This window comes from Corvus kubaryi, unplaced genomic scaffold (assembly GCF_017639235.1).
Source record: "Corvus kubaryi isolate FWS band 111438036 unplaced genomic scaffold, C.kubaryi_AGA036_p1.0 133, whole genome shotgun sequence".
NCBI lineage: Eukaryota > Metazoa > Chordata > Aves > Passeriformes > Corvidae > Corvus > Corvus kubaryi.
Genome location: NW_024580667.1, coordinates 11,064,685 through 11,077,155, shown reverse-complemented (window position 1 = coordinate 11,077,155; position 12,471 = coordinate 11,064,685). Strand labels below are relative to the sequence as shown.

Here is a 12,471-nt window from a genome sequence, read left to right as displayed (position 1 = left end):
ACTGACACTTAAGCAGCATACTCAAGAATATCTACAGTTTGTAATAAAGGTATACATGTATACTATTCTCCCAATTATAGCTTAAAAAACCACAAAATATTAGTTTTGATTTTTCCCGTAGTCAAACAGGGGGTCTCTGGAAGAATCATAAAAAATCTTAGACACCTCATTCCTTTAGGCAGAAGATCACCTCAGTCATTTTCAGTATTCTGGATGCACAATACTGGTGAGAAAAAACAGCTTTTGAGAAGAAGGTGAAATTGCTTATTTTGGTGTTTCAGTCTTTAAAGGTATTGAGCACTACATGGAAAGCAAAACCCTGGACTATCAGTTCAGTTATTTTGTCTGAAGCCAGCAGTGCTACTCCCTAAATTAAAATAAAAACATGCAGGAGAAGGTCCTAGAGATTGCCCAGTTTCTCAAAATGAGGGGCCATACTTGAATATTTTTTCACCATGTTGATGTTCTTGTCACATAGAAACGTAAAGTTTCTCTGTAGGATTTTGACTTACTCCCTTATAAAAGGGTTTAGCATTGTTCCAGTGCCTAAAGGGGCTACAAGAAAGCTGGAGAGAGACTTTTCACAGGGGCATGTAGTGATAGGACAAGGGGGAATGCCTTTAAACTGAAAGAGGGCAGGTTTAGATTAGATATTAGGAAGAAATCCTTTACTGTGAGGGTGGTGAGGCACTGGCACAGGTTGCCCAGAGAAGCTGTGGATGCCCCATCCCTGGAAGTATTCAAGACCAGGCTGCATGGAGCTCTGAGCAGCATGGTCTAGGGAAAGGTGTCCCTGCCCATGAGTGGGGTTGGAATGAGATATCTTTAAGGTCCCTTCCTACCCAAGCCATTCTAGGAGTCTATGAAAATACAGAAATGTTTGTTAAAATACGTGTTCCATACTGACAGAGGTGGAATATTTCTGTTCATTATAAGCAAAAGAGTACAAGAATCAACTGTGTAAACTTTTCTACATGTACCAGTTTATTATTCTTCTGAACTCTAGTGATAAATACCTGAAGAAATTCAAATAAATTTGTTCCAAATCTAGTATGTTTACAGTTTCTACAGTGATAAACTTCCCACTCCAGGGTGTTTTTGTGGTACTTAACCACTAAGAATTGAACACATTCCAGCAATTCATTGGAAATATGGCAGTGGCAGCAAGATTTGATACATCACTATCCCTTTGAGCCTTGGCATTCTTGAGCTCATAGCTGCTACTTATAAACAGAGGAGAAAGAAAAACATTCAGGAGCCTGAGACCTTGTGGCTTTCAAGTGTCCTTAGACTGGCTGTGAGTTTTTGAAAAATTATTTTAAATGGTCTTCGCAAGCTATGCAGCAGTTTTTGAAGTGTGTCTTCTCCCTCTCACTAGATTAGAAGGAGTTTGTGTCGAGGTTAATGGTGAGGGTCTGACACTCATGCATTTATGGGGAGTGCAATGATCAGGCTGAGAAGGTAGAATTGACTGGTTTTTTTCCTCCTAAGACAAACAGTAGATTAGGATTCCTTGTTTCTGTTTTTAGAACAAAAGGAAAAGTGTCACTGAGATTTTACAAGAGATGTGAAGGGGAAAACTAATTTCCTGTTCCCTTCTGCTGTACTGTCTTTGGCCTGTGGGGAGCAAGAAAGATCTGGTCTGTCAGACTTACAGAGTGAAAGAGTGTTACAGGCAGGGGTTGGAGCACAGCACTGCATTGAACATCCTGTGTTCATCTTAGTTGAGAATGGTTTCTTAGCTATCACTCACCTGGTAGATTTGTTGGTTTCTTTGCTAAAATTTCAGCTTGAACAGGTAAGTCACTAGGATGTTGATACAGGCTCTGTCCTTTAGAAATCACTGAACTATGTTTAGATGCCATGATTTTTTGTTGTGCATGTGTGTATCTTTCTAGAAATTCTGGTTTGCTTTTATTTTGGTATATGTATACACCCTCCCTTCCACATTGCACAAAATATGGAATGACTGATTGAATATGTATCAGGTAGAGATTCTTCAGGATTTGACAACAAAAAACTAGGAAAAAATCGGATTTCAGCACTTCATTGGCTTATATCAGTGAGACATGTCTTTGCTTTAAAAAGGCATATATAGTTCCTTTTATTTTGATCTGTTGGAAAATACCTTTACCTTTCATAATCTTTTTAAATGCCCTTTGCAGTATGCCTGTCTGCCAGCACGAAAAGTTATTGAAGCCAGCAAGGTTTGTCGAACCAACGTGGACTGCCATAAGGACTTTGTTCCAAGCTTTTGTGTAACTCCTTCTTTGGAGAACCAAACAAGGCTAATCAGGGTAAAGCATCCACCCCATATTGACATGCTATATGTAGGACACCCCATGCATCTTCAGTATACAGGTTGGTATTATTTATTGAAAGTTTAGCAAAAACAATTTCTAATATGGTTTTCTTTGCCTGGCTGCTTAAACAAGGTCTTGGAGTGCTTCGTAGTTGATTTGTTTAAAGCAGAATGCATTTATTGTTACAGCCAGTGGAGAGACATGGACTACTCAGGCCTAAAATGAAATGTGCACAGTGCAATGAGTTACGAAGGTAATAGAAACCATGTGTGGTATGAGATGGATGTTTTTTCAGAAAAGTATGAAAGGGCTATTTCTAGAATAGATCTTATTCAGGTTAGTAATAGGAACCAGGTACCTGCATTTTCCTAACACATAAATGTCTCAAAATGCTATTGTAAAATCTGTAGGGCACCTTGCTCCAACACCTTGCCTGGAATTTTAGAATGACTGCTTAAATCATACCTAATAACCAAGTACCTGCGACAGATTGCCGTGACTACTGAGCCACAAGTGTTTTCACAACAGTTTTTTCCTTATTTATTTTTTCATTTGACTGCTCTAAATTAAATAACATACAACATTTGCTAATACATTGGAGCAATGGCGTTTTCGTTGGTGTTTGCTCCTGAACAGTAATTCTGCAAAAGAATTGAACCTGCTGGTCTTTCAGAAGTTGAAAAAGAATGTTGTTACCTTTAAAGTGGTAGTTCTTCTTGAAGAAGTTACTTAGTGAAAATACTGTTTGCATACATGTAGGAATATAATTGTGAGGTGATTTACCCTTGGAATTCTGCATAGAATGTATTAATTTGAAAGCTAAAAGCTTGATTTTATTACCGACTTCACCGCAAATGCAATCTGTACTCTATGTTCCCTTTGGAAAAACACCAGACCTAAAATGATAGGACCATGGCTTGGGTAGCAGGCAGTCACTGTACAATCGTAGAGTTTCATGGATTCCAATGGAACAACTAAATATTTCAGACTTAGCTTTGCACTGTACAATACTGACTGGGGCCAACCGGTTTGGTGTGCTTTTTTTTTTTAAATGTGACTGATCAGAATGTGGTAACTGGTTTTTTAGTTAAAATATAATTTCTTTTGCTACTGTGTGAGCTTTGAAATAGGAATATGTTTTGTAGTGAAATGAAATGCCTTATTCTTTAGTGTGATCTTTCTGCCTGCAGGAAGCATTACTTTTTAGAGTAGTGCTACATTTAACACTCAACACGATACGGGAATTGTAGTACTAGTACTATGACTTTATTTTCTCTAGAAATGTCACTAAAGTAATGTTTGAATAACATTCTAAGATTATGCATGTATTATTTTCTGCTTAGGCTTGTATTGTTGTCATGTTAGTCCTGATTTATGGAGAAACAGTAATTATTTCGTATTTTCGTTTGAAGATAACTTCCAGATAACATTTTTTTTTAAATGCGTTAGCTACTTAGAAGAAATAGCCTCTACAGTTTATTTCTGTTAAATCTTTACGTTGTCTCAAATTAAAGTATACTAGCAAAAATATTTTTTGTTGATATGGAGGCTATATATAGCACTTGTTTCCAGTATTTAAAAAATAGCAAAACTGTAAAGAATTATAATCCTAAATGAACTTACAGTGACAGAGATTTGGCCAAAACTAAAACAGAAAAATGATTAGGAGTGCATGTTGTTTGGGACAGACACATTGATAAATGCTTTTAATTAGCATTCTTTCTGTAAAAAGTATCTAATGTTATCCAATATAAATTCATACTGTCAGTTTAATACACATGGTATTAAGTCTTTTAAACTTTTCTTATTGCAGCCCAGTTATGCTCTAGAGGCTCTTCCTGTGTTGGACAGTTGATATGTAAGGTTGAAATGGAGGGCCCTGTCAGTACTGCCATGCAAATTTGCAGTGTTTCTTCTTTATTATGTATGAGGGGTTTTATTCCCTCTTGTCATTTCTAATACTGCAACATTTTTGCTTCCTTCTCCAGCCCTTGTTGGTTGGGAAGAGTCTGATGACTTAAGATTTGTGTTGGGAATTCACACTACTTGAGGAAACATACCCCTGAGTGTTACTCTTGTCCGTCATGGACCAAAACCTGTAAGATTTCCTTCATGAAAAGAAGACAGAATTTACCTAGAAGATAATTTCCTCAAGATGGACCAGTTTCCTACTTCTGTTGTATCCGAGTCTTCTGAAAAAAAGAAGCCACTTCCTGGCTTTGGGGATGTTTATGAGCAACAACAGCCATAACCCATGATGAAGGCCTTTCTGGTACAGCCTGTTCTCTCAGCATTTCCATGCTTGTTCGTTACCGCTGAGGATGGTCCTTCTTTGCCTTTAACCCATGTTTAAAGGGTTACACATACAGTTCTTCTGGAGACCACACAGAAATTACTCATGCCATGCTGTCTGTCTCTTCCACAGCATACATGCCCCTTCCCCCACAAAGAAGTTTGGAATAGGTCTTTGGTCAACCTAGTCTTCAAGTCACTTCTAATTAAAATTGTATCTGTTGTGAATTCTTCTCAATATTTGCCAACACCATCTAGCATTAGCCAACAAAAGAAATGTTATTTCCAGGTCAAAGAATTGTTTAATTAGAGTGGGAAAACAATGACTGTTTTCTCTCACCCACGCTCATTGCTCTTCACCTCTTCCCAGCAGTGTCTTTTTGAAGACAAGCCTGGGGACCATAATTTCTGTAATTCTTTTGTTATTCTTCAGAGGACAAATTCACGTACTGCCATTAGGTTTGGTCCTTACAACCAGTAAATGTATTGCCTCATGTTACAGTCTCTAGAGCTCAGTCCAGCAACTTCCTGAAGTTTCTTTGTGTTTGAAGCTTGCTTCAGCAGTAAGGTTTGGAGTTTAGATCCATGTCTAGTGGCTGTCAGTGACAACAGTTTATTGTAACAAAATGGGAAGATCAGTGATCCATTCTCAACGTAGACGTAACTCCAGGCTCAGGATGGTGACTTGGTAGTGGCCGTTAAGGTGTTTGTCAAGAGGCAGTCAAGCTTTGAAACTACAGTATTTTGCAGTGTATGTCTTTTGAAACCTTTGAATACACTGGGTGCCTCAGCCATTTTGCTATTTTGGCTCATAAACAGGAGTTTTGATCAGATGTTCTGATACCAGCCTTCAACTTGTCAAGTTTGCTTCGGATATCAATTGACCTGTGTGTACAGACAAACTGGATAATGTGAGGCTGGAGAGCAGCCCCACAGAAAGACATCTGAGTGTCTTGGTAAGCAGCAAGCTGAACATGAGCCAGCAGTGCCCTGGCAGCCAGGAGGGTCAGCTTTGTCCTGGGGACATCAGGGACAGCATCGTCAGCCAGGCCAGGGAGGGGATTGTCCTGCTCTGCTCTGCACTGGGGCGGCCTCACCTCAAGTGCTGGGCACAGTTTTGGCTGCCACAATATAATAGAGATGTAAAAGCCATTAGAGACCATCCAAAGGAGGGCTACGAAGATGGTGAAGAGTCTAGACAGGAAACCATTTGAGGAGCACCTGAGGTCACTTGGCTTCCTCAGCCTGGAGGAAACCTTATCATGGTCTACAACCTCACAAGGGGAAGTGGAGGGGCAGACACTGATCTCTTCTCTCTGGTGACCAGTGACAGGACCCCAGGAAATGGGCTGAAACTGTGCCAGGGGAGGTTTAGGTCAGGTATCAGGAAAAGGTTCTTCACCCAGAAGGTGGTCAGGCAGTGGAACAGGGCCCCCAGGGAAGTGGTCATGGCACCAAGCTTAACAGAGTTCAAGTAGCTTTTGGACAATGCTCTCAGGCACATGGTGTGACTCTTGGGGATGTTCTTTGTAGGGCCAGGAGTTGGATTTCGTGATCCTTGTGAGTCCCTTCCAGCTCTGGATATTCTGATACTGTGCAAATACTTGTGTGAAAACTATCCCTTTTATTCAGACAAAAAGAGCTGATCCCTGAAGCTGCTGGTCATGTTTCTGTCAGCCCATCCCCTACCCTGGCAGGCCCCCTTCAGCTTTGTCTGGAGGGCTGGGCCAGCAGGTTTGGGGGTGGAGGTGGCTGTTTCTGTTGTGGCTGGGGCTGGGCAGTTTCCACAGCTGCTGAAGGGCAGCCGAGGAGGGGCAGGGGAAGGACAGCTCAGGGATCAGATGTGTGAGTTTCTCAGGGCTACTACAGTGGCAGACCAGGTTCAGGTGAACTGGGCTGGCTGTCTGAGCATGCGATCAGGCCGGTGCGTTCCTGCTGATCTCCAGAGAGACGCCTGTGGAGAGAGGAGGTGGCTAAGCTGCAGGTGAGACACAGGGACTCTCCTGCACAGCAGGGCCCAGAGCTGGCAGGGCTCACCGCTGCACACCTTGGCCAGGGCACCACCAAGCAGGGATATTCCTCCAGGCAGGTTCGCTGGTCTGCAGCAGGTGCCAATGCATCTCTTGCTTTCTAGAGCAATATCACCCCTCACTCTTTTTCGTCCTGACTTTGTTTTGCTTCTGCCTGACACTCATGCAAGCTGTTCTTGTCCAGGCAGGCTCAGTTTGAGCAAACACTGGCTCCAGTCCGAGTAGACTCCCCAAGAGAAGACCCAGAAATTAAGAGGCCAGTTAAAGCTGCTGACAGCTGCAGAAGCCTCAGAGGAGTTTTTCGACCAACCACTAGCTGCTGCACAGCAGCCTGACTAGAAATGCTTTGTGGCTGTGAGCTGCCTTTGAAGGAAGCAGGAGCTGTGGGGGGATCTGTGACTCACCGTTTTCTCTCACACCACCAGCAGATTGCGAGAGAGCACATCAGTATCCCAGCTGGCACGGCAACCAGGACTATCACTATGCCTATCATACAGCCTGCTCCATGACAGAAAATACTTTCGATGTGCTCACGGGCATTAGGAACTTGTTTGGTCATTTCTCCAGCCTTTTCTGTGAGAGCAATTCCAAATGTTAGCCTGTCGTCTGCCAGTTAACCACTGGTGAACTTGCAGCACATTTGATATCACCAGAATGTTCTCTTGTTTTCTCCCCAGTGCTGGTCCTGGAGGCACACTCCCACCCCATGGGGACAGGCTGTCCCTTGAACAGAGCTCAAATGGTCAGGAGGAGAGCACAGTGGGGAGCACTGCTGCTTGGCCAGTCACTGCTTTGACAAAAACTCATTAGGGAGTTCCACCTGCAACTCTCCCTCTCTGGGCCAGCTCCCACACCCCAACGGGATGGAGTCAGGCCCTCACAGGAGACACTTAAAGCTTGCTTTCCCTGTCTGCCCTTTCTCCAGCATGAGCGCCCCTTGCAGCCACTTGCACGTTTCAGGATGTGTCTCCCCATAAGGGATCCCAGCAGGACTGCTCAGTACCTGACTGCTTTGAGTCTGCTTGAGGAGGTTGAGCAGCTTTCTCATTCTGTTTTTCTCCGGACTTTGGCAGCACTGCCAAAAAGCAGACACGGGTAAAGCCTCCGCATGGCTCAGGCATGGAGGACGCAGGAGGATGGGGAGGTTCCCTCTAGCTTCCCTGCCCAATATGCAAGTCAGAACACTGATCTGGACCTCAGCTCATGAGAGGGATCCTGCTCGGGGCTACCTTTGTGCTTTGGTCATCTGGGTACTCAGGGCAAGCTCTGGGATGAAGCTACAGAGGGAGCTATGTTTGTGCAAGAGTCCTGTTTCTCATTGTCTCTGTAATGGGATCCAGATATCTTGAACCCAACACACTTTCAGCTCAGTTGCTGATGTGACATGCAAGAGTAGGCACTGGGGAAAGAGCCTGCTGCCACACAGCTGTCTTGTGCTGACCACAGGACAGCAATTACCTGGCCATGCCAGTGGCTGGCATCGGCCTTGGAATGAGCAACTTGCATTTCTTATGGAAGGAAGATTAAAAGGTAAATGTATCTTCCTCCAACTAACTTACCTGTGCGATTACGCATGTGTTTGACGACTGAAGATTTCAGCAAGCCATCTTAAAGAAAATTGCTCATTACTAAGCTATTGACACATTGGTGATAATTATTCTTTCAAAGGAAGGAACATTGAGAACTTACCTGCTCCGGGCTTTCCCAAGGGCTCCAAACCATCTTTCTGCCAAGCTGCCACAGAATCAGCTAGAGACTCAGCTAGGAGCAAGCACAGAGAAATGTTTCCATTGCATGTTGGGGTCTTCTGCTTTTGTGTACAGAAGCACTGGATGGGGGGTCAGGTAGCAACGTGGGAGCCAGATGTCAGTGGATTGCCAGAGCTGCAGAGGAGGACCCAGGGACCTCTGAGCTGGCAGCTCAGCACTCTTTAAACACAATGTGCAACACCCCTGGAGGAGGGATGGACTTGGGACTCTGTTAGCAGGAGAGCGCTCACAGAGAGGAAACCCTCAGTAAAGCACTGGAGGAAAAACCATCTTCTTGGTGAGAAGACCCCACTAGCCCATGAAAGGCTGCACCAGTGCTGGCAGCTTACCTGCTTCCTGTGATTTCTGTGGAGCATAGTTGGCAGCCCCAGGATGCAGGACCATCAGGAGGATGAGGAGGGAGAGGAAAAGATGGTGGACAAGTGCCATGGTCCCCTTTCCACCACACAGTCAGGGATGGGGGCTGAGCAGTTGGTTCTTATGGCCAGTGCAGTGCCATGGGGCTCTGTGACCTCATGGCCCCTGCAGTCAGGGCACAGCTGTGTGGGGATGGTATTCAGGGAGCAGGGCTGTGTGGGGCTGGCACTCAGGGTGCTTATGGACAGCTGCTGGAGTCCCCTGGGCCTGTGTGACCTCATGGCCCTGGAATGAGCGGGCAGCCAGGGTGCGGCTGTGTGGGGATGGAACTCAGGGTGCTCCTGGGAAGCTGCCCTCCCAGGTAGGGGAGCACATCCCATAGGGCAGCTCCACCCATGGGCTGGGACACAGCCTCCCCACAGCAGGATCAAGTACACCTCCTACAAGTTTGCAGACAATGCCAAGCTGAGTGGTGCTGTTGGCACACCTGAAGGATGGGAAGCCATCCAGAGGGACCTGAGCAAGCTTGAAAAGAACCCTCATGAGGTTCAATAAGACCAAGTACAAGGTCCTGCACCTGCACTCAGGCAAGCTCCTGTGTCAAGCTGCAGAAAGCTGTGGTGTCTGCTTGGTTAACCAGTGCAATTTTTAAAATAAGGCTAAATGAGTATTTTAATAAAATATTGCATTTAGTTGATTAATTTTTTGTGTAGAATAGATGTAAGGGAAAAATACTGTATCTTTGGGGCTTTTTTTGTGGTTCAACTATATTTTTACTGCCATAGCTTGATACTAAATACTGCTAGACAAACACATAGAATGTTTCAAAGAACTTTGCAGTTGTATCTCTTATAATCAGTGACTCATCATACAGGCTTTCTTCTAGAAAGAGATTAGATACAATGAAGAAATTCTTCAATAAATATAGTGAGGCACTGAAACACATTGCCCATAGAAATGGTGGATGCCCTGTCCCTGGTAGTGTTCAAGGCAAGGCTAGATGGGGCTTTGACCAACCTGGTCTAGTGGAATATGTTCCTGCCTGTGACAGGGAGATTGGAACAAGATGATGTTTAAGGTCCCTTCCTACCCAGATCATTCTATGATTCTGTGATTGACTTGGATACCTCTGACTTTCTGATCTGGGTAGTGTCCAGGGTTTGTCTGTTGTGTTCTTCACTCAGTTGTCCAACAGATTTATTTTCTCCCAGTTCCCTTAAATCAAAGGTTGGTCTTAAGCTTTAAGAAAAAACATGACTTTCAAGCGCACTGGCAGTTTTGATACTGAAAAGTTCTCTGCTTGTTGCCACATCAAACCCATTCTTTTTTCGGTTCTCCTTGCTATCCATGTCTTTCCAACCCATGGTGTGATTGCTGGCTGGACTTATCAGAAGGGCATCTGCTAACAGAAGTAAATGTCTTTATGTGACCAAATGGACCGTTCTCTGCCTTACGTGACTTTAGAATACTTTCCCTCACCTTTGTTGCTGTGTCCTTGAATTCTTTATCAAACCTGAAGAAATCTGATCTCACTCTTAAGTAAGATATACTTAGCAGCACTTTTGGTATGTTCTGTTCCCAGTGTTCTCTTAGCCTATTGTCGCAGGTTCGGTTTGTAACCGGGAGGAAACACCAATTTAGTGTAGTGGTTTGGTCCAAAATACTCATTACTGTTTATCTTCTGTGAGATAAGAATTAGGAGAAATGCAAAGCAGGCACCAAACTTTAAAGAATATAAAGAAGTTTATTAACAGACCTTAAAGAGGAAAGGAAAAAAAAAAATTATACCACCTTCAGAACTCTCCTCCTCCCCCCACCTTCCTCCCTTCTCCCACTGACAATGTAAAAAGACAACCCTTAAGATGTTCACTCTGTTTACCACTTCCATAATAACCTTGTTCAGTCCATTTAGAAAGAGAAGTCTCTTCTTGCTCATGCTATGAAAACATTATCACAACGAGAGAGCCGCCCACTTCCAAATATTGTTCAGTCCATTTAGGAAGAGGAGTCTCTCTGCCTGCGTGTGAGTCCCTTCCCCCGACTTGCAGCTTTTCCCACAACTGCTTTCAAGGATCCACTCTTGAAGTTTTTTGGGGTACTATTTTAAGGTTGAGCCATTCAGAAACAAAAAAACAGAGGCCCTTCTCCTTCCCTGGGAGCAAAGGGTCTTCATCATCTTCATTGTTAGGACTATCTCTGGGAGCATCTCTAGGAACTGAGGTTTTCTCCTTTCCCATTTGGAGCAAAAGTCCTCATCTGGTTCATTTCTCCCTGTCCAAACTCCTCATGAAATTACAGCTGCATCAGCATCTGCCTATCTCAGCGCAGGTGCTTCTGCTTACGAGTTGAACACTCCACCCCCCATATCTTCATGAAATTACAACAGGATACTCTGATATATCATAGCTTCACAACAGAATTTCAGCTTTAAGCATCTCCTCTCTCTCTCTTCCCTCAGGTTTTCAGCTCTTCACAGCAGTAAAAGGGTTAATCTCACCTCAGCCTTGCAGCTTTGCAGCTGGAATGTTGAATCTTTCTTATCGAAGTGGAGAGGGGGGAGAGCCAAGCCGCTCCAGCTGCCCATGGCAAGGCAGTGGGGGGGGTTCCATGGCTGGAACAGGTCCATGGCTTCAGGATGGCCGTGGCCCGGCCCGGCCTGGCCCAAGCAGGGCCTGGCTGGGCCCGCTGGCCCCCACACGGGGCCCGCAGCCACCTGTCCCAGCACTGGAAACGAGAGAGAGCTTGGAGGGGGGGTTTGTCTGTTCTTAAATGTGGATCACAGAGGTGGTCACAACTTTAAGTGGCTTAGAGAATTGTCCATATTCAAACTGGCCAGCTGATAGGTTCTATCAGTTCCCAGAGGAAACTGTAAGCACCCCTTAGCAAGGACATCCCTTCCAGGACTATGCTTGCTAACCTATGACACCTATGGTTAAAATTTCTCTAAGGGTCAGTTAAACTGTTCCTTTCCCAAGGGATGTTTGTATTGAGTGGGGTTTGATCTCTTGCCTTCAAATATCTCTCTGGAGGTATGTATTTCTTATGGCTATAACTTTTCTCCACGTAAGTAGGGAAAATTCAGGCCATTGTGGCTGGCAACTCACATCTAAAGTTGTACTTCAAAGACAGCAAGAGTATTGGTGGTATCGTGCAAGTTTATTATCAAGGTGATTTTCTAATTCTGCATCAATTTACCCTAACCTCTTCCTTCTGCGGGTTAGACTTCTCTGTGCCTTCCTTTTAGTAGGAAAGGTGTCTTTCCTGCAGCTGTCACAGAGGGTTTCAAACAGTCCTTGGTGCTGGCAGACTCAGACTGCTACCCAGATGGAACTGCCCTTTACTAACAAAGTGCCTTCTGGTAGGTCTCAAACCACCACACTTTCCTTGAAGAATCTCTCAGAAACATTTGACATGCAGTCAACTGAAGGTTCATGTACACCTTCAAGGAACAGTGTGTACAGTAATAAAGTATTTCAAGATCCTGTGGTCCTCGACACTGCAATTTTCCAGTCACTGTTTTTAAGAAGGATGGCAAGTCCCCCCTCCCAGGTTTTTAAGTTGCACCAAGTTCTATCTTGAAGTCACTTACCATCTGAACACAGAAGAGAAGCCACTTACACACTGGCTGACTGGTGTTGTGTGATGCAGCTGTGCATTCCCTTGTAGCCTTTGCTTTCTCAGAGGGACTCCACAATTCTGCTCCCCATCTCCCCTACTCCT

The 12,471-nt window shown here is 44.3% G+C and overlaps 1 protein-coding gene across 5 annotated transcripts in view; it reads left to right on the top strand.

The window, feature by feature from the left end:
* Positions 1 to 12,471, top strand: part of MBTPS2 (membrane bound transcription factor peptidase, site 2) — a 41,239-nt gene that overhangs the window by 21,083 nt on the left and 7,685 nt on the right. For all 5 annotated transcript variants that reach the window (XR_006017401.1, XM_042036325.1, XM_042036354.1 and 2 more), the window contains one exon: positions 2,166 to 2,361. Coding sequence is in view for 4 of the 5 variants with exons in the window: in XM_042036325.1 (XP_041892259.1) it covers positions 2,166 to 2,361 (196 nt within the window). In the remaining variant the exon portion in view is untranslated. The remainder of the gene's footprint in view (positions 1 to 2,165; positions 2,362 to 12,471) is intronic.